The sequence below is a fragment of the Enhydra lutris genome, unplaced genomic scaffold, assembly GCF_002288905.1.
Source record: "Enhydra lutris kenyoni isolate GAN:26980312 unplaced genomic scaffold, ASM228890v2 scaffoldscaffold18, whole genome shotgun sequence".
NCBI lineage: Eukaryota > Metazoa > Chordata > Mammalia > Carnivora > Mustelidae > Enhydra > Enhydra lutris.
Genome location: NW_019154102.1, coordinates 3,111,401 through 3,134,870, shown reverse-complemented (window position 1 = coordinate 3,134,870; position 23,470 = coordinate 3,111,401). Strand labels below are relative to the sequence as shown.

The 23,470-nt window shown below is 35.2% G+C and overlaps 1 protein-coding gene across 1 annotated transcript in view; it reads left to right on the top strand.

Annotated features, from left to right (window-relative positions):
- Window positions 1-23,470, top strand: part of LOC111148008 (neurexin 1) — a 1,160,981-nt gene that overhangs the window by 525,524 nt on the left and 611,987 nt on the right. Inside the window, 2 exon segments of the mRNA XM_022504343.1 lie at window positions 5,071-5,274; window positions 7,812-7,838. Coding sequence (XP_022360051.1) covers window positions 5,071-5,274; window positions 7,812-7,838 — 231 coding nt within the window.

Sequence of the window (23,470 nt, the reverse complement as noted above, 5' to 3'; positions counted from 1 at the left end):
GGAGGGGTGGCAAGCATATGTAGATTTGCAAATGAGAATTTAATAGCAAGCTTCATCACTGGGATCCGGCATACATTTTTATCTGACAGGTGGCTAGAAATTTCTGCAGATTTCTTTGTCTCCAGGTTGGTTGTGTGTTGAGGAAAAAATGGTCATTTTTGTGTGATTTTTGTTTCCAGACCACCCAGCGTATTGTTAGAAGTCTTTGTTTTTCAGAATTAATTTTCTTGCTCACATTATGGTATCTCCCGAGAACAGTGGTGATGTGGGATGCTTGTCATGCTCAATACCACAGAATTTGGCTTCTGTCCAGTTCCCAGCTATGCCCTAGTTCAGTCAACATAGGATCGTGCCCAACCCTTGGGGTTTCCAATTCAAAAGAAAGAGCTTTGACTGTGGTTCTTCTCCAGATATACTCTGATCACAATAGGGTGTTAATCACCTAAGAGTTGATGGACAACTCCTGAAATTAAAAAATGATAATAAAGGTACTAGTGGTCTCCATCTTACTATTACTGAGCAATAATTGATAATTTATAAAGATTATTGTTCATAGTAAATAAAAAGTGTGTTCAAGCACTTAGATAATGCAGCCTGAGGAATAATATTGCAGTCACATTACTATAGGAAATTTTTATTCTGCATTAAGTAAGCGACGGAATTTATAAGAAAGAGTATTTGCTGACCTAGGCAATTAAGGAAAATAGTATTTTTTATGTGCATCGATCCCATAAGGAAGAGTAATATAGAAATAATGTGCAATTGAATATAAATTAAATTCAGCATTTTCCCTCCTACTTTATTTTTAATAAAGCTGAGAATTTGTGGAGACTTGGCCATGTAGAAATTATTCTTGGTTATGTGTATATGTTGTAATCAGAGGTCTGCTTTATACTTGTTTGTTAAAACTCTAACAGATGGAGAGACAGATGTCAGAGCAATATAATTTGGCTCCCTGTCTGATTTTCATCGTTGTGCACAATATGTGACTGCCTTTCGGCAAAACTGAGCACAGGTGTACACTTTAGACGGCAAGAAGGAATAATACAGAAAAGCAAATTTATCAAACTTAACGACAAAGGGGAAGGAGATGCAGGAGACAGAGCTGAAACTTTTTTCTCCCCCTCTGGGAAGTATTGTATTGGAATTAGCCTTCCAAAGTACTCTTTTGTGTTCTAAGGGGTAAGATAATTTTACTAATGTGAAAGGATGCTGTCAAATAGCATAACCTTCAAATGTCAGAGTGTTGTTTACCATTTATTTGGCAACTCTAGACTCCAACTTGTGCATTTTCCATTTCTTGTCTAATTAAACATTAACTCTAATTATGAGGAATCATTTAGGTGTTCATTTGTCATTTATCAACAAGTTATTTTCACATTGAGAATTATTTAAAATGTACTCAAGTTTTATTACTTTACTATATTATCTCATTCCTGCAGTTTTTTGGAGAATGTTATAGGCTAATGATTCTGATTATTTTCCAACTTTGGATTGTATTTCATACTATGTTTATGATCCATTGTCAGTCATCTCTACTTCTAGAAGGATGTTCCCCCTCCTTAGTTTTTAATCAAATTAAGCTGCACTTTATAGAAGATTATAAAATCATTTTTAAATGTGATTATTGAATAATAGACACTAGGTTTATAGATTAAATAAAGGAAAATTAACAACATTTCAGTTCTTTTATCAATATGATGCCGAGGAACTGAGTAATAGATAATGACTTTTAAATGTTTATTCAGGTGTTTGTTGCTTTATAGATATGGACAATGATTGGCTCTAGTTTAGGCAAAGAAATAGTAAAGAACAAATCTCCCTTGATATTATACAAGAAACACTTTTTTTTCCCCTAGAGATCACCATAGTTTTACAATCATGTTTTAATTTTTTAATTAATTAATTAATTTGTGTGTGAGAGAGAGAGAGAGAGGAAGAGCATGGACGCAGGGTGTGGGAGGAGCAGAGAAGGAGAGGCAGGGAAAGAGAATCTCAAGCAGACTCCCTGCTGATGGTGAAGCCTGATGTGGAGCGCGATCTAACCCCTGAGATCATGGCCTGGGCCGAAATCAAGAGTCAGATACTTAACTGACTGAGCTACCCACGTGCCCCTTAATTATGTTTTGAGTAAACTACTACAGCTTTTCTGTTAGGAAACTTATCTAATAATAAAAATATGTGGTATAATGTAGAACCATTATATTTTAAAAAGGATTATATTTTATTTTCTCAAAGTCAGGTCAGTGCCTAGCCACAGGACTGGTATTTTGATAAATAGATGCTAGCCTGTCATTTGTGGCACAGTGTGTCCTTCAAAGTAGACTTCAGCAAATATCATGTCCACATACTTTACCAAAATTAGATTCCACTTAACAATAGGCAGAGTAAATACTTAACTTCTTTTTTTTTAAGATTTTATTTATTTGACAGACAGAGATCTCAAGTGGGGGAAGAGGCAGGCAGAGAGAGAGAGAGGAGGAGGAAGCAGGCTCCCCACTAAGCAGAGACCCTGATGCGGGGCTCAATCCCAGGATCCTGGGATCATGACCTGAGCCAAAGTCAGAGGCTTAACCCACTAAGCCACCCAGGCACCCCAATACTTAACTCCTTTAGTGAGCATTTATGTAAGCTTGATATCCAAATGAAAATAAGCTCTTTCATATATCTTCAGTATCAAATGCAATCCTTAATTCAGTTAAGTACGTACTGAAGGTCTTCTATGTGCCTGGCCCTTTGCAAGGTACCCAGCTACTGCTAGAACAATGTATAGGAGAGCCTAACCCTGCCCTCACAACATTTACATTCTAAAGGGTGAAGCAGATTAACAGTATAGAAACGTATAAGAAATGGTAATTGTGAAGAAGGAGAAATGAGTAAGTAGATATGGAATAATTGGAGGAAGGATCAGTGGGGTGCTTGGAGCAGAACTCTTGACGTCACATTTGACCAGAGACCTGAATGCCAACGGAACCAGCCATGTAGAGGTTTAGGGTTAAGCCTTTTAAAACAGACGGGTCCACAAGTGCAGGTGCTTGAATGAGGGATGAAATCAGTGTGGCTGGAGTTTACTGAACAAGTGGCGGAGATGCTGAAGGTTGAGGCCATGGAGAAGGGATGGGGCCAGATCACGGAGAACCTTGTGGGTAGAAAAGCGGTACGGCTTTTATTCTAAATGCAGTGGAAAGCTATTGGTGGGAGGTGGGAAGACATAATTTAAGCAGTGTAGGGATATAAACTGATTTATTTCTTTAAAAGTTTAGCATGGCTGCTGTGGACAGGAAGAAAGAGTAGAAATGGGAAAACCGCTGAGGGAGCTATGATAGTGGTCTAGGTGCGTAATTGGAGCAGAGGCAGAGATACTTTGGTGATAAGGATAAGAAGCAATAAATTGGAAATGGCTTGGAATTAGAGCCTACAAGACTTATAGACTTGCACATAGATTAGGCATCGCAGAGAGTTTAAGAGAAAAATCAGAAAAGCTAAGTTCTGAACAATGGGATTATGCCATTTACTAAGCTGGAGAACATTGGTGAAGGAGCATGTGGAGTTGGTTCATGGGGGTGGGAGTGACTATAGTATTTAAATTGGAAATCTTAAGTGAGTGATGGATGAAGGAACTCGGGAGAGAAGTCAGGCTGTTAATAAATATTAGGGGGAGTTGACCAAGATCCCTTAAGTCAAGAGGCAGGTGGAAGAGAAGAGCACCAAGAAGGTATACCTAGAAGGAACCTTTCTTTCTTTATCTGTTCTGGATATGCATTCAGTCCCATGATGACAACAACTAATGATTAAATATTTGACTCTCCTGACTTTTTGACAGACAAACTTGCAAAACCACAACTCCAGAATAAGTCCCAATAATAAGCAACTGTATCAGTAAAGCTAATCGTGCCATGTAAATGGGCAAGATGATGAGAATTTCCAAGTTTCCTTTAATTCCAGCTGGTTTTTCTTTTGTTAAGCATATTCTGCGTTGTCAGAACCAATGAGAAAGCAGAATTACTCATACTTGTTTTGCAACGTTCCACCACCATATGGTGTTTAACATTAAAGTGTTCTATTTCTTAAAGCAGGCACTTTGTGATCAACAGTTTCTGGTGTCCTCTTCTTTATGTGTTTAATACAGTATTAAGCGACTTCTCTCTTAAAGCAGTCCACTTTGGTTTAGTAGCACAAACTAAAACACGCAAACTCTGCAGACCCAGTCATGTTTATTCAGTATTACCAAAATACATAGTTATTGGCTTTTTGGTGATAGCATCACATTTTCAGAACACCAGGGTAGTGCTGACAGAAGATGATTTCAGCTACCCCTTCCCTGTAAATAAAGCTTAAAATGAGATTTCAGTTTGTGTCTTTGTAAAAATTAGTTACCTTGTTAAACAAAGTGACTCAGAAGAAGCGCCATGTTGTTTGGAGCTACTTTTTTTCTGTCTTTGAACATCATCTTTGGTAAATTGTTGACCTTATTCTAACATTTAAGTCGTTTCTTTTACTTTTTTTGATCCTATGAAGGCAGATACTATGAAAGAAGATAATGATGGAAACTTCTAGAATCATGGATTTTTAGGGTGGCTACAACCTTAGAGATCCTCTGCTAGCACCTCCTCATTTTGTTGAGGAAAGGCAGATTTGGGGAAGCTAGTGGCCTAGCCATGTATAAACAAGCAGTAAGTAATTGCTTACTTAGTCAGTGCCTCAACCCAGGCTCATACTGTGGCTAACACAAAAGAATGTGATCTCTGCCTTTGAGAAGGGAGAGACACACACACGAACACCGATAAACCAGCATGATGAATGCCATAGCTAGAAAGGGCTATGCGATCAAAAAGGGAAGTAGTGCCATCTCTGTGCCTGTGGTTTAGCAGACTTCGCAGAAGTCCTCATTATGGTGACTTCTCTTCCCAGCTTAAAAAAAAAAAAAAATGCTCATTTCTGAGGAAGATGAGTTGCGTTTGCAGTGTTGTGTTCTATCTAGAAGCCATTAATAGGTCTCACTGTCCTTTTTCACAGAATAAATTAGTACCAAACTGACCAAGAACTTTGATATTCACTTCCCATCTGTAGAGGCAACGGTTCTGAGCTATGATGGGAGTATGTTTATGAAAATCCAGCTCCCAGTGGTGATGCACACGGAGGCCGAGGACGTGTCCTTACGGTTCCGATCCCAGCGCGCCTATGGCATTCTCATGGCAACCACCTCCAGAGACTCGGCAGACACCCTCCGCCTGGAGCTGGATGCAGGGCGTGTGAAACTGACGGTCAACCTAGGTAACAACTCCCCTTCCCCCATAAAACTAATACTTTTCACTTTTTGTTCAGTTTTGCCTGCAAACTTTTATCGAGTAGTCTGTTTTGCCATGGAAAGTTAAAACACTTAATGGTCTCATTTTCATCATTTAAATTAATTTAGGTTTTGGGGGCATTTTTTTGATTGTTTCACTTTGTTGAACATAATTTACCATTTTGTGATTTCTACCACTGAGGATTCTTAAAAGGGAAGCCGTATGTACCAATGAGGTCAATTGAAAGTATAAATTGTTAGGCTTGAAGAGGCCTCAAATAATTTCCATTGTTGTATTTACTGGTATTCTGATTTGCTATAGAGGATACCTTTCAGATGAATAAAAACCCATCTGCTTTTATTTAGATAACATCTGCACAAAATGTCAAATTTCTGCTCTGTGATGTAGACCAACAGTTACTTTTACTGTACTCCCTGGGCTTCTCCTTTGACTAGTCACCTTTGTGGTACACCATCTTTTCTGTTTGGAAATACTGTGTGGTGATATTTTGCTATCAAACAGCAATCCACAACCCTTCAATGCCCAAAGACTGCGGCCCGTAGCAAACAGCCATGAGAACACTAAAACACAGGCTCTTCTACAGAGAAATAATGCTTTCCTGCTTCATTGTAGCATTAGGAGAGAGTCACTACAGTAAAACCTCAAAAAGTTACATGAAATATGGGGGAAGGTTAGGCCGAATTAAGAAAGAGTTGGAATTGTAGACTTAAAAAAATATGCAGTTTTGTTTTCAATTACGTTCCAAAACACAAATTGATAGCTAGGAAGGCTTCTTAAGGAAAGGTGTTACTAGGCTGATTTTAATGGGTGGATAAGAATTATCAGTAATTAGAATGTCATTTCATGCAAGTTGTGCCATCAGTGTACAGTGAAGTACTGGGATTCAGTTTTCTTCCTGAAGTTCATCTTTTACAACTTGTTTAATTTTTCTCAGGCAATCTTTGTTTGTCAAGAATTATAAATATTCTGCCCAATAAGTTTCGTTACTATCAGTAGCTCCAAGAGGAGAACAAATTAATGAGGTTTTACTGTATTTCCTGGAAGTGCTCAACACACACAAAAATAAATTAATGGAGAAAGAAAAATAAAATTTGAAACATAGTTTGACACAAAGAGTAGCAAAATGTGATGAGGTGAGACATTTGTGGAAACTCTACCTACAGTTTCAAATTGTGCTGGGCAGAATGGTAGCTCATAAAGAATAAAATCATTTCAGTGATAGCTTATTGAATACAATTACATTCAATTAATATTAGCTAAATAAAGTTAAATAATAAGGGTGTTTTTTTAAACATCACTGAAGAATGCAGTGCACTGTCATTTACTGTTCTGTTAGAGTTCCCTCTAGTGACAATGATAGGTTACTACAACAAATCAAAGGAAATTGCCTAATCGCAGTAAAGGGCTGCTAGCCAAAGTGGAAACACTCATGGGAATTTTCCAACAGCAAAGCATTCTGTGGAAAGAGTTGTGTAGGTGCTGGTCCTTGGCTGTTTGCAACCACTTTTCTGATGCGGTTGACGACACATGACAAACTCAGCTATATGGAAACAGAATCTAGGTTTATATTTTTCATGTTCCCCAAAGGCATTAAATACTACAACAAAAACCAACAAATATGTATCTATACATAAAATAAACATAAAACATCCCACACAGTCCTTTAAAGACAGCCCTTATAATCACAGTCTGTGTTATTCAGATCAGACATTCTGTTCTTAGATTCATCTGTGTTCATAGAAAAAGCAAGTGTAAGAAAAGGAAGTTCAATACCCATGTTAACCATGACACTTAGCACATAGAGATAACATTGTTAGCTCCTAAAAGAGGCACAGGCTCGTGTGCTCTGAAGAATGACATTACCCCTTAGCTACTGAAGGCTTCTAAAAGAAAATACAGTTGTTTCTTTCTTCCTCCAATTAATAGAAGGCATGGAATCCAGCCAGTATCTGGCTGCTAACTTCTTTGCCTAAGCCAATGATAATAACAAAAATAAAATACATTAGGGTAAAATTAGAATATCTTCAACTTGCTCTCCATTTGATCACCACAATTCTCAAGAGTTCTATTGGCCTTTGTGGGATATTAGACTCTGAAGGTCCAAGATGTCTGAGCCTAGCTGGGCTTGCACTGTACCCCATTGTGACGGAGCTGAATTAATTATGCTGAAAATAATGATATGTTCTTTCACAGATGGGGAGAAAGTCGCAGCCAGTCTAAGCCAAGCATCTTTGACAGTTAACAACGCTTTCTTTCACTTAGATTTGTCACCATGTAGCTTTGTTTGAATTGGCCATTTTTTAAAAAAACCTATTGTTGTTTCCAATGTGAAGTTTATAACAATGAATCTGGGTTCTAGAAGTATCTAAAGAATACATGATATGGAGTGGCCATATTTGCATGTGTCTGTCCCCGGAAGGGTGGACTGTGATTTTATTGGATGTCTGCAGCTATTACCTTGAAGGATAAATTTTCATTTTTCATCTATTCTTCCCCATCTAGATTGTATCAGGATTAACTGTAATTCCAGTAAGTGCCTATTCAAAATTTTTAAAATGTTATTCCTCCATTATGATGTAAGCTAGTCCAGAAAAAAATGAAAGCAAGACAAAGACGTTTATTAAACTCATGAATTCACTTTGGAAGTGTGCCAGTCCATCATCTGGGTTGTAAAAATTCATTTTGAATTCTGTCCAGCTGAAGATTTTCCTCCTGTAGATCCTATATCTAAAAGAGGTGACAAGTATTTTAGAGCAGAAGATGCACACACCTCTCTAGACCTTTGAATAAGGCAAGTAGCATTTGTATTTTGCCTGATCTCGGACTCTGGTAGCTCTTTTCTTCACCAGATTAGGAAAAAAATACCATGGGTAGTATTTCCTTCACTTTCTTTTTTTAATCTCTTGACTCAAAATATAGAAACAAATTTTGAATTCCTTTTGAGAGCTACTATTAAATTCTTCTAAATTCAACCAAAATTCTACTTAGAAAAATGTATTTTTCAATGTTATATGTATATATACAAAGAAAATTACTTATCTAAGAGTTTTTTTCTTGTTCATTAAGAGTATTTACATGATGAATTTTTACATCCTCATCACATATCTGCAAAAATAATCAAAACCCTTCAAATCTGTGATATGCATGCCAAATGATGAATCAGAAAAGATGCATGGACTGAGTTTTATTTGACTATGGACTAGAGAACCTGAAAGGATATAAGGACTGTGATTTTATTTTGAGTTGTAACATTACCTTAAGAATAAATTCATTTTATTTCTTTACGTAAATGTTTAGGTTTTCTCCTTTCCAGTTTTGCTGACCACATCAAGGAATATCCTCCAATGATACCAAAGTTGTTAGCCATGTAGATAAAAACGGTTCTAACAAGATTCTAATCTCTCATTGTTCTAGTCAATGAGAACAAACATTTTCTATACCCTTGGAAAATGCTGAATGTGAGTTGATCAAGTCTCCTCCCGAAACCATTGGCTGTGTTTGCAAATAGCAATGTCATCCTCTGAGGAACAAAATGGTGGTCTTAAACATACAAAACAAGAAGCTTTAACTAATGAAATACATACTACTTTGAACACCATGCATCTTATAACTCAGATTTGTCTTCAGATATTTTAGTATTCATTTTAAAGTAACATAAATATGAATCTTTCCAATCATAGCAATAAAAAGGTAACTGAATCATGATTTATGAAAAATTAAATTGATACACTATCATACAAGGCATAAAACATTATCTCGAACAGAACAGTTTCTGAAGTAATCTCTCGAAACTCTCACACAGGTAGGACTTTTCAAATTTACATCATCTCCTTTCAGACCCCATCCCACACTTCCTGAGAAGGAGCACAGTTTTTGAGTCTCACACCCCGGTCCACTTTGCTTTCAGCTCTGGGGCACCCATGCGGGCAAAATGGCAATCAAGAAATACTTTCCCAAAGCTAGATTTGTGCCTTAATGCAGTTATAGATATTCTTGATACATCCTGAGTCTGAGAAAATAATGGGAGGAAAATACTCCTTTCTAGACTCCCGTTTTATGTACTCTTGTTTATTTCTATTAAGCATATAATAAAGCATGAATGTTTAAATTTACTAAGTGTAACTATATAAACTCTAGTATTTGGAATTCTAGTATGGGAGTTAACCAAATCAAGTGTGATGCTGTGTTTTCTAGCTATATAAGTGACTCTTTTTGAAATAGATATTTGTAGTCTAATTATCCTTGTTAGACACTTCTCTTCAGTTGGCTTATATTAAGAGATTCTAATATTAAGCACAGTCTTTTTTCCTCTGGATATTCCACAGAATAATACCTTTGAGGACAAAGATTTTTGCTGGTTAGTGAAATTTTTCCCTTTTTTAAGGAGTATGTGTTACATGTAAAGTACTTGAATTAAATGAGTGACTGTGAGCTCTCAGTGCACACCTCGGACAGGACTGCAAATGCCTTAACTTGACAGCAGTCACTGGAAAAGAACATTCGATGAGCAGGTAACACTTTCATTTTCTTTTCCCTTTGTTTTATTTGGGGAATAGTGGGCAGATGTGGCAAGAACCCCAAATTCCATCAAGAAATCATGTTTTTCCTCAAAGGTAGGAGAGGGAGGAATTTACATATCAAATATGCAAGTCTAATTCACAGTGATTAAGTAAGCAAAGATTTCCACCTGGAGTGCATTTCCTACCCCGTAAAAATATGAATTGAAATATCTGTACCTCATTATAACTTGTAGTTTGTGTGGCTGGCTTATTACATTTATCCCCTGTGAACTTTAAGTTTGTCTGAAACCAAAATGAATGTACATTTATTAAATCACAGCCATCTAACATCTATCATCGTCTCTAAAAATTATATCATACCTAAGATACAACTGTATTATGAAATTAATATGACATCTTTAAGGAAATTTCCACAACAAATACACAAACTGTAATGTAAAAGATTATCTTAGGTTGGGAATTAATATTAACTCTAAATTATTAAGGTTGGATGCAAACATTTTTAACCTTCTCTATACTTACTCAGAATTGCTCTGCTGTTTCCTTTGGTGGCTCCATCCTTCATTCCCGCTCCTACCCTCAGGGTAGAACAGATGTTACTTGATAAGGAAAAGTTAATATATATGGTACCAGACTATCCAATCGTTGCCCTTGAAGAATAGGTAGTAGGTGAAGAGGAAAGAAGATCTAGCTGCATGTGTTCAGACGTGTGGGACCATCAGAGATGGCAGGTGTGTTTCTTTTTCAGCCATTTCTGTTTGATTAGTTTATATGCACCACTAGTCTTTGGTGGACAGGCTGGGGCAGAATCTTTTGTTTGGCTTCCTTGGAGAAAGGGCAGATTTGAATTCCAGAGAGCATCTCTGGCAGATTCTTGTTGCCACCATTTTTCCTCTTCGTAGGAAAAGCTGTCAAGAATCTTTAAATGGAAAGAGAGCTTGCTTTCATTTAAAAATCAAAAGCTTATTTTCATGTGTGGAAAGGGTACTTTTTCAAAAAGAACCATCTCTATGAATAGTGGTCATCTCAATGCCAAAATGTATGCTTTGATCTTTCAGATTACAAATGGAATGTCTCGGCACACAGTCCCAGACCAATCCCAGCTCTCTGACATCCATTATCTTATATCATTGCTAAAATATGTTTGTTCATCTGCACCTTGGACTTAAATTAAGGTCAGTTTGTGCAGATTCATGACCAGGAAGGTGAGCACGGAAGTGTGTTATCTTCCACACTCCATTCTCTTCTATCCACGATAGAAATAAAGGAATAGTAGGATTTCTTGCACCTTCTCAATCGACTGCAATATTGAGAACAACAGTCTGCCATCATGAAATAATTGTGTATGGAAGTTGCTTAAAGAGCCACCATCTTTTAATGCATATCATTTCTTCTCTGGACAGTATTTCAAAAAGGTAGATGAGAAAGGACTCTAAAGTCACATTCTTCTACCATAAAGAGAAAAAAAATATTCGAATTAGTGAAAAAAAGACAATTTATAGACTATTTTGCAAAAAATAATTATTGTAGAAATTACTAACCAATCATTAATGAGTTATTGAGAAAATCCAAATCAGATTGAATAGTACTTTTCTGACTGGCACATGAATTATTTGCATGAAAAGGCGTGTTTGACAGTCTCTTCCCTAGGTCCATATTAATGGACTTAATACATCTTTTAAAAACTGTAAAGACTGCAAAGGAAATTTTCTAATCCTTATGAAATTATCCCAAATTCATTATTAGTTGGATCTGTACTGGCCGTCATTCTTACTGTGTATTCTCTTTGTCTGCCAAAGTACATAGTCTAGTATCTTGGTTAACTCTGAGGTAGACTTACCAAGACAGTCTCAATCTTAAATTTGGTGTCCAGTAGTTTCCTACAGGACTTCCAAACTCATTAGGCTATGTATTTCTCTGCAATTTTTTTTTGAAAACTTAGATTTGTAGTGATATATTGCATCTTTAAATGATCCCAAATTTTATTCTCTCTCTTAAAAAATGTTAGTGCTATAATCCTTAACAGTCTAAATACATTGAACATTTGAAAACAAAATGTGTTCCTATCAACTATAGATGAGTCCTGATTGTCCTGTAAGTAACTAAATATGTAATGGACGCAGGGAGACATTTGTGCTTATGTTTTTGTTAGTATTTCTTTCCTTGCTTTCTTTTATTTATTATTTTATTGGTTTGTTTGCTTGTTTTCGTCTTTTCAAATCAATGACATAATTACAGAATATCCTTCTTGCTCACAGGAAAGCTTGGGGCCACCTCTGCATCCACATAAAAATTGATTTTAATATAAACTCATGATCTCTGTTGTTTGTTTTGCGTGTTGGCATTGTTTTGGTTTCTTTATGCCTTGTATATATGTCTCTTCTCCTGCCCACCTGATCTTTCTTCCTACCAAGACGTACTCTTCCTCTTCACTTCCAATATCGTTTCCTCCTGTTCGGTTTCCTCTTGTTTTCTTAAAAGAATAAAAATTCTCTGGGTTGACAAAATATTTTAAGAGGCAGACCCTACAACGATCTTTGGCTTCTCCCAGAAAGCGGTTTGTTTAGTATAATGACAACAAAATTGCAGATCACGTTCAAGTCGACAAGATGTCAGGGGTTGAAGCTCAGCTCCTTTCATTTGCAGTTCAGTGTCTAAAGTATCAGAGAGAAAGAGAATGTGAGGCCAAGTACTTAACCTCACTTTGCACTTGGACAGAGTGAAGAAACACTCAGCATAGTATGTTATTGGAAAATGTACTGTGATGGATGTCTGGAGTGGATAATAAGATCTTTGTGTTATCATTTTATTACCAGCATGAAAAGATCAACTGAATATTAGTTATCACCCATTTTTTTATGTAGTAAAAATGGAAAGCAATAAAAGAATGCAAAATGTCAAACAGTGGCACTTAAGCCATATTAGATTGCTTTGATCAGGCTGCTGTTTGGCAGCCTCCTTAAAAAGACAGGACGAATTTCTGGCTCTTGTTAACCTGAAGCAAATGTTCCGTTCAGAGCAGCTGCCCGGTACCTAAAGAGCAGACAGCTGCAAAAGGGAATCTTCTAGCTCTGGCCTGATTTGTAGAGTTGTGTCAGTCACCGCTTCTCATGACTGGTGCTCTTCATCTGCCTAGGACGGGAGCTGCTTGAGCAATAAAGGAAGATGACTATATAAATGCAGAACATAGAAGTTTTGTTTGTTCTTTAAGTTACTGTTACTCTTTTTTTTTTTTAAGCTGAAAGTAAATTTAAGGGAAGGAGAATAAAAGACTATATACATATGATTATTTTTAGCAAAAATCTAAGGGAAATAAAATATTGAGACCATAGATTTCTTTTTTTTTTAGTTTTTTTTTTTAGTTTTATTTTGAGACCATAGATTTCTGATTAAAAAAAAAAAAACAAATAGCTAAAATAAAGGGAATTAACATATGACAATGAGTCTAAATTTAGACTTAAATATCAAAATTAGAATGAAATTTAAGGAATGCTGCTTTGGATTATCCACATGTTAAATTTATGAGAATTATAAAGAAGAATAGTTTTCCCCTGCACATGTAAATGGCTACATAGATTGGGTAAACTTAGTGGCAGGGCCTGAGAAGTTGAAAACATGGGTCCATTTTCATGAACAACTAATCTGTAAATTGCTTATATACAAATACAAAATGGTGCAGTGTTTTAAAAGACTGCTCTTTTTAAAATTTTTATTAACATATAATGTATTATTTGCCCCAGGGGTACAGGTGTGTGCATCAGCAGGCTTACACATTTCACAGCATTCACCATAGCACATACCTTCCACAATGTCCATAACCCAGCCACCCTCTCCCCTCCCCACCTCACCCCAGCAACCCTCAGTTTGTTTTGTGAGATTAAAAGTCTCTTATGGTTTGTAATAGACCGCTTTTTTGTGCAGGTTAAGAATTCCTCTTGGAATCAGGCTCAATTAATAATTGATTGATTGAAGGATTGAAGCATTTTCTTATTGCTGTTGCAAAAGGCTCTGCTCAAAGTGATGCGAAATTCCAGATTAGGGAGGACTAAAGCCAGCAAATTCTCTTTCATTGTTGGAACTTGGCGTTATAACAACGGCCTAGGTAGACCTTGTCAGGAAGTCCTAGAAAGTTTCAGAAGAATGAGTCTGACTTGATATTCGCTTGGTTTCTGTGAAAAGGAATTTTTTTTTTTTATATACAACCAAATACCATCAAACATACGAGACCACAGCCTGTTGGTGAGATGTTTTTGTTTGTTGTGTTATTAGAAAGAGCTGGTTTTTAAATATCCACCACTTCTTCCATAGTTTTTTGAATTTCTTTTTTCACTTCCATGTGTTTATTTATTTCCTTTGGTAGGGATGTAGCATCTCAATATTTATCATTGATCCAGAAAATCAAGGATAGAAATTTGAATGACGTATTTCTTTCCATTAATAAGATTTTTTTTTGCTTTTAGTTTATTTCATTATGAGATGCATGATTCAAATTTCATTGTTTTAAAGAAAACAATAATAAAATAATAATTTTCTGTATTTGGAGCATTGGGTCTTTTACTTGTACACCCTGATTCAGGTTCGTAGAAACTTAACTCCTAAAAAATAAAAAGGATTAAAAAGAACTCAGTGAATTTTATTTAAAACAGTCTACAATTTTTAGGACAGCCTTAATGTTCAATGATGATCAAATGCACCATGCTATGGTACCCATTTTATTAGTATAGAGAAATACAGTTTAGAAAATTTTCTACAAGTCTTAGGGAAAGGAAAGGAAATATAAAATAAGACAGAAACAGAAAGACAAACTGTAAGAGACTCTTAACTCTAGGAAACAAACTGAGGGTTGGTGGAGGGGAGGGGAGTGGAAGGATGGGGTAACTGGTGATGGACATTGAGGATGGCATTTGATGTGATGAGCACTAGGTGTTGTATGCAACTGATGAATCACTTAATTCTACCTCTGAAACTAATAATACAGTAAATGTTAATTAAATTGAATTTAAGTTAAAAGAAAACAAAATTTCTACAAGTTTTATATTCCTAATTTTACTGAAAAGAAAGCCACTAACAATTTATACCCTATCAATTGCTTATCTATCAAAGACTATGAAAACAAGTATCATGATCATGGATTTCAGTTCCTCATCTGGTCACTAGAAAGGAATTAATGCATCTGTTGCCTGCTGAAATAGATGCATAATTTAGAAGATGATGCCTTTGTGTACTTAACTATGGGTCAGATATGAATAATATAAGCATCCCAGCTTAGTTTCCATTTATAGGAGTATACACATTATTAAACACCATGGTTTAAAACATAGAATGTGAATTTTTTTTAAGACCTTGGAGAACTTTGATGATTTTTAAAAGTTTTAGTCTTGAAAAACAGGAGTTTTTAAAATTTAATTATTTATATATATTTTACTATCTTACTGAATCTGCAGTGTTCTCTGAGAAAATAGCTACTTGAAGATGTTTGCATAATTTGAAAATTCTTATTTTTTTTTCAAAAATTGAGACGAATTGTAAAAAAAAATTGTAAAAGATTTCATAGCCTAAGTTTCAAAGAAATGCTAGAACTAACATTTAGTAAGTTAGTTTCCCTAAAGATTATCTTATACTATATAAACACTCATCAAAACATAAAAGCTGTCATCAGAGCAGGGACCCACATGATATTATACTCTCCTTAAAGGAACACAGGAATAGCATGTCTTCCACACAAACATCTTTTCTCTAGGGTATCTGATTAAAAATGTTTCCTCTTTACTTATAAGATACTCATGAGGGTTAAATTTCTTCAACATATAACTAGCTAACATATAGTGCATAAATCGAGTAAGAAAGCCTCTTGAAATTGGGGTGGGGGAGAATGAATGGGGCCTCAAAGAATTTGAAGATTGAAAAGTTCAGTGTGCTCAGAGCTCTTATCCATTTCTTTCACTTGTTACCAATGGGAGCAAAGGGCAAGATGGATAAGAAGTGCATTATGAAAACAGCTTCCCCAAAGATAAAGTAAGAAATTCTAAGGGTATTTAAATTACCTTTATTTTATTTGTAGTTCATACTGGATTATTTGGTCATTGTTATTTGTTCTTTGAATATATCACTCATAAAGTTGTGAGACTTCTTTATCCTCCCATCACCCTTCCCAGGACATCAGTATAAATACAAACTTGAAATACTAATGCAAAGTACTATTGAGATAAGTTAAATTTCAAAGTCATTTGACTTTTTCTATAGATAATTATTATACTTAAAATTGTTTTGGAAATGTAGGATTTAGAGTAAGAATGATCAATTCTCTTTTAAAATTTGCATACAAATAATATAGCTAGCCTGTGAATATAGGCACTCATTAAATTGTCAGATACATGGGGAAAAAAATCAACCCATTTGAGAAATCAAGAAATTTTCAATATAAATAAATGTGTACAACTAAAAAATCTAAAGAATTCTGAAATTTCTTACATTTCAGTAGGTACAAAGGAAATAGCTAATGCATGTGAAAATTAAAACTCAAATATTGTAGAACAAATATACTGTAATGTCATGACCTAAAATTGCCATTCCTGATTTTTCATGCATTATGAAGGTGTCCAGGAAAAGAAAATAAAAAATAAATTATTTAATAAGTTATGCAAATTTCCTTAGAATACAAACATATTCACCTAATATTGTTGAAATAGGTGGACCAAAATGGAGGTAGGACCTGATAATGACTTTCTGCCAAAGTAATCTAAAGCAGATCCAGGTCATTAAACCAATTGAAGAAAGATAAAATAGAAAACATATATTTACAAAAGTAAGTTCTATTTCCATTCATCAGTGATCTCAGAGAGTCAAATTAAAACTGATTGGAAGCATCTGTGACCAAGATCTTGCAAAACAAACCAGAGTGGAATAACCATGAATGAAAAGATACTTTACAGATGTATTGCTGTAAATTATCATTGACAGGAATCCACTACGTGAAAGCCTAACTGACATAATCTCATCATAGGAAGATTGACCAGGAACAATCACGCAGACGTAACATAACTTCTAGCAGTTGGGAGACCAGCTCCAAGGAACCTGCAAACACTATTTCCTCAGGTTGAGCAAGTTAACTTGACATAAGATTTAATAGCTAGTAACTGTTGCTATAGTTGGACAAGCAACTTCTTAGAACACTTCCAGGATAGGGAGGCAGCCCATTCATTTCAAAAGACTTTGACACAAATGAATAAATAAAATCTTAAACGAAACAAAACAAAACAAAACAAAACCTCCCCCTCTCCCTTTGGCCCTCCCCCAACCCCAGACTCTCTCTAAAATAAATAAATAAAATCTTAAAAAAAAAAAAGACTTTGACACAAAGACATTTTCCAATAAAGGAGCAATCTCAATATTCTTCTCATCATTAAAGTAAATGGTTGAATGAAGTCATAGCACTCAATAACTAAATCATAGCACTTAGTACTACAAGTTAGCCTGATAAATAAGCTAATGACAATAAAAGAAAACAATTAACACTATCTGTTATTGCATTAATAAAATTCACAGCAAAGAAGAATTTTGTAAGTCATTATCATTGCTTGGGAAAAAACACATTATTATTCTGATTTTTATATGATGGATGGATGAATTATTATCTGTTGCTTGTCCACAGCCGTCTTTGATGCAGTCCCTGAGGAAAGAAAAAAAGACCAAGACAAATGAGAGAGCCATAGTTCAACATTTCTAAAGACAAAATATTTCTTATCATATTCCTTAGAATGTGTTTTATTAAAAAAATACTTTCATAATATTAAGGCAAATATTGAAAAATAGGCTTTCAAGCATCATAATGGCTTCCCAGGGAAAAGAAAGGAAGGGGACAAATAAATTAACAAAGCCAGGAACTAAGATTTATTTACTTCTTCTACTATGCTTTTTATTTTTGGAGAAAGTTTGTTTAAGAATACCCCAAAAATAGCTAGGGAGAGCTAAATTTTATAAATTCAATCTTTAAAGATATTCTAGTGCACTTATATTAACAAGATATGCAAAATAAAATATAGGTAAAGCCATCTTTGCTTGTATTATGCAAAAATATGCATTCTTCTTGGCCTTCTCATAAAAAGAAATTCTGTAACTATTATAATAGAGTATTCAGATAAAGAATGATATATTTAATTAAATAATCTCTGTGTTTTATACTCTAATTCCATGGCTTTTTAGTGGATTATCAAATATTTGTAAATTTCCGAAGGCTCAATATCTTCATGATTTTTTCATTCTTTCATTCAGATAACTTGACATTTTGTAAGTATTGCATAAGTTGTGTTAAATATCACTGTAAATCAACGTAATCCTTTTCTTTTCATGCTATGCCAATGCTGAATACATTCTCCATTTATAATGCTTATTTAAAAGCACATTAACTATTTAGTACTTAATTATGCCTGCAAGCGATCCTATTATGTGATAAGCATTTCTTGGAAATGACCTTTTTTCCTTAAAATAAAGTCACAGTCCAAATTTTTTCTTTCTGTATATTAGTTTATTTTATTACGCTTCTTCCTAAACTTGCTAGTTGAGCTAGATTAGATTTAAAGAGAGTTATTGTAAAACATTCTTTGAACAATATATTTATATAATTTGTGTTCATTTTTACTGTGTTGTAAATATAATTATATTCTTAAAAGGTAATTTGTATTTCTTAAAATGTATGTTTTTCACATTGAAAATTATTTACATCAGAGATACTTATCCTGGTCTGTCATAAATGGGTACAATCAATGTCAATGCTATAGAAACTAAATGTTTCTTAGTAGATGATTTAAACCTTGTTGATTCATTTGCTTAGAGCTATGATATTAAGCCAGATGTGGAACAGGAGGCGAGGCAGCTACATAAAGTTTATTTTGTAGATAATAGAATAGGGTTGGTATGAGTTAGGAAAAATGCAAAGAACTCTCTGCATGGGGTTTCCAGCAGCTCTCCAAGGTCAGATATTTTTGCGGACAATGCCAGTGTTCTCTTATAAATCACTCACTAATTCTTGAATCCCCCAATTCCTAACTCAACTGTTTTCTTTGCATGTGGGAATTATTGACTGCTGGCCTTAGGGCATTTTGCTCTCCTAGGCTCTACACCATATTAAATTTATTTCCAAGGGAAATGAGCAAAGAAGTTGTCCAAGTAATTAGCCAGATACTTGACTCACCCAAGCTCTCCAACTGTACGACTTACCAGATTCTGTGCTGCTAAATATGAAAACAAAGCAATGAAGCTTTCTATTTCCTGATATTTCTTAGTGAATGTAAGTATTAAAGGTTAATGGAGTTATTTTTTCTTTAACTTTTTGGCTTAATTCAGTATCAAAAGATATTTCCTCTACCACACACAGACAGACACACACACACACACACACACACACACACACAATCCAACAAACTCTAAACAAATACACTCATTCAGTAAGTAGTGAATGGCAATTATGTTCAAGGCACCGAGCTATAGATGTCTGATATTTTCCTTGAAATTTGAAATCACCAAAGGGGAGATATAAAAATAGTGATAATATAATAGTGAAAATAATAATATTATTATAACTGAGGGCTTACTGTGTGCTAGGCATTACTTTAAATTATTCAAATTAATTAAATCTATTTGTGTTATGATGTATCTCCATTACTACCTTATTTTACAGATATAAATATTGAGGCCCAGAGAACTTAAATAGGTTACGCAAGTTCACACAGCTGGTAACATATGGAACTAGGATAAAAACCAAACCCGTAAGTCCAGAACACACGCACCAGACCTGGATATAGAGTTCAAGCACTTTTAAAAACACAAGGGCAGATTTAAGTAACAATCTAACCAAAACAAATACCATGTAATTAATTAGCATGTTACTATTTTATTTTTCCAGAGAAATCAGTTTATAAAATGCCTTTCTCCTGTTGTTCATATTCATTTTTGAAAAACTAACATCTGAAAGCTTAATGTCTGACATTGTATGATTTACTCAATTATTTTTTAATTAAGGAAGGGTATTTTTAATATTTTTAGTATAAAGAAATGTGTCTATACATATCACCTTGCTTGTACAGAAAAGTCAAGTAGCTCTCTTCATAAAGATATTCCGAATAGTTGTCAAGGGCATATCCTCAACTACACTGAAAAGATGTTGAGGAGAGATAGAGAAGAGGGAGGAGTTCAGTGGCTTGGCAAGGAGTTCCTCTTCATGACTATTAGGATAATTATTTGTCTGTCACCAAGCCCAGGGCACCAGACTGATGGGCACCAGACTTGGCCAGTAAGACAGCTCTGAGACAGCTTCTCTGATACCCCAGAGGCCTTGCCATTAAGTGCAGACCATATGGAGGTGATCCAGCTGTGCCTCTTAAGTGAACAAATGAAGTGTTTTGCTTCCAGCCTTGTTGGCACATTTCTAAATATAGAGTGAAATGAAACTTTTAAAAATAAATAAGCACAAGACTTAATTCTCCTAATCAGGGCTGGCTTCAACAGCACGTAATTTGCGTAGCTACCCCTGGCCCCTTGCTTAGAAGGACCATGCTTGAATTCAAGGTCTGCTCTAACTGCCCGAAAATTCTTCATTCTGAACAGCAGCCCCATATTTTCCATTTGTACTGGGCTTGCAAGTTATTTTGTTGGACTTTCCCCTAGGAATGTTAGGGAATAGCGGAAGAAGAAGTTGGAAGTACAATTTTCATGTGTCTAATTTTAATTTATAATTAAATTCCTTAACTGATTCATATGAGAAATAAAAACAAAAGAATTTTGCTCCCAGCCCAATATCTAGGCATGAAGAAAGATCACACAGAAACATTTAATGAGAAGTTACTCCTTCTCCCCCTCCCTTTCCACCTCCCCCTCCTCCTCCTCCTTCTTTCTTTTTTAAAGCGGAAGTTAGGTTATTTTTTTAAAGTAATTATTTAAAACCAAAAAAAGGCAAAATCAAATAGCAGGCTGGAGGTGTCATCATTATGACCTGAGAAACACAGCCTCCCGTCATTTACAGGTAAGAGCGCTGCTGTCAAGAGCCTGGACTCAGGCATCAAGCAGCATGGCTCTAGCTTCTGTTTCTCTTGCTTTTCTCTCTTCCCATTATTGTCACAGTGACAAGCCTTATTTCCAGCTTCCCACAGGGTCCTGCCTCCCACCAGCAGTTACCATCCTCAAAGTCAACTGCCAAATAAAACTTGTTAGTATCCAGAAATGTGGATATATGTAGACACCTAATTTTATACACACACACAGATATCATGCATTTTAATAAAGGCTGCTATTCTAAATTTTTAGAACCAAGAAAGGTAACTAAATTTTAGAAGTGTAGGGGCCTTCGGGTACCTGGCTGGCTCATTTGGGAGAGCATATGTCTCTAGATCTTGGGGTTTGTGAGTTTAAACCCCACGTTGGGCATAGAGTTTACTTTTTAAAAAGCCAAGCAGAAGAGGGGCTTTGCAATTGGCTTCTGCCATTTAAAGGCTTTTTAAATTTCTTTCATTTTTGTTATGTTGTTTTACTGACAAGAAAATTCAGACCAGGAGCAGTGAGAGGGAGACTCAATGAACATAATTTGTATTATGCTAGATTTAATGGTAACATTGTATCTAAATTCATGTCCCCTGACACTTAAGTTCTTGAATATATTTTCATTAGTTATTTCTTTAATATTCCATGTAAAAGTCTATGACATAAGGGGATTTAAAATTGTCTATTTATTTATGTGTATTTTAGAGGGGCTTGAAAACTACAGCACACAGGGGACTGCCTCTTTTAACACATAATTTTATTGAAATAAAGTCACACCCATTTGTTTACATATAACCTGTGGCTGCTTTCATAGTATACTGGCAGTGTTGAGTAAATGTAATGGCAAACCACATCCTCCAAAGCCAAATATATCTGCTATCTGACCTGTTACAGAAAAAAATTGTCTTGACCCCTGATCTATTTGAAGGTAAACATCTTGCGAATCTAAGTTGGAACATACACATGCTGAGATCAGTGTTTGGCATAAAATAATTTGTAAACTAAAATAATAGGATCTGGGTGCCACATGATCTAGAACGAATAGGAGTAGTTTAACAGGATAAACAGCAGATACAATATAGACCATTCAGTTTTTAAACTTCATAATTCTAAGATGTTATGGTGCTATAACTTTTAATTCAATTACTGGATGCTAAAGACTGTTTAATGATCTAAAGAACAATTGAACACTCATGTATAAATATAAGCAATTTGTATGTGTAAAGCAATGCTAGATTTTTTTTCTTTAAATAACAAAGCTATGAAAACTTTAGGATACACTTTCACATAATGCCCATCTTCAGCTGTGGTTGAAAAAACACAACTGTTCTTAATAAAGTGGAAGTATGATGGATCATTTCCGGAAAGCAAACTAAGTGGATTCCTTCCTGCCTATCATCTATGCACATTACTAGGTTATGGCTTCGTAGAAGCATCCAAAGAAATCCCCGTGCTCAATAAATGGCTTTACTTACTAAGTAAACAGATCAACCATTCAAATAACAAGATAAAGTTAAAAATAGAAATTATTTACATCTGATGTTCAAGGCAGCATGAAGGAAGTCCAGAACCAACTGGCTTGAACTATACTAAGAAATAGGGTGGCTGATACAGATGGTCCATTTAGGTAGCTAGCTTCTTTAAAATATGCCACTAGAGTTAAATAAGGACGTGAAGGGTATATAGGAATCTCAGCTTTGTGGCCCACACATCTAAGTGCTTTAAAAATCAAAGTATAATTGGTATGGGTTTGCTTTTCTCCACCCACATCCATCTTTTAGCTCCAAAGACAGCTATCATCTTCAGCTACTAAACATCTTTGACCACATTGCTTCATAGAGTCCTTAGCTTTGTCTCATTTTCCCTCTATTGTTCTTTTCTTTTTTTTTTTTTAAGATTTTATTTATTTATTTGACAGACAGAGATCACAAGTAGGCAGAGAGGCAGGCAGAGAGAGAAGGGGAAGCAGGCTCCCCGCTGAGCAGAGAGCCCGATGCCAGGCTCCATCCCAGGACCCTGAGATCATGACCTGAGCCGAAGGCAGAGGCTTTAACCCACTGAGCCACCCAGAAGTCCCCCTCTATTGTTCTTTATTATTTTTTCCCCACATTCAAAAACGAGTATAAGTAGTTTCACAAAACATTTTCACACAGGACTATCTTCCAAAAAGGATCTAAAGTTAGTATTATGTGCATTTTACTATGTGTATTTTGCTTAAAAAAATACATCACAAATATGAAAATTAATTTAAAATACGCTTGCAGACAAACCTGATACCGGTCAATAAAGGCTTATTTAATCTTGTTGAAGATATAGACTAACCTCCCATGGAACTATCTGTAAAAAGGGAGAGTTGGATTAATTATGTTTTTATCTCTTAGAAGCTATTTTTTTCTTCATTAAATAAATTATTGATTCATGCCCCAATATTTAAAAAAAATTCATTGTGGAGAAAAGCCAATATGAAAAAGAAAAGAAAGAAAGGAAAAGAAAAAGAAGGAAGAAGGAAGAAGGAAGGGAGGAAAGAAGAAAAAGTTAAAGAAAGGAAAATAATCTAGTTGATCAAATCAAGCACAAATCCTAAATCTTGGTTTCTTAATGGCTGGAAGA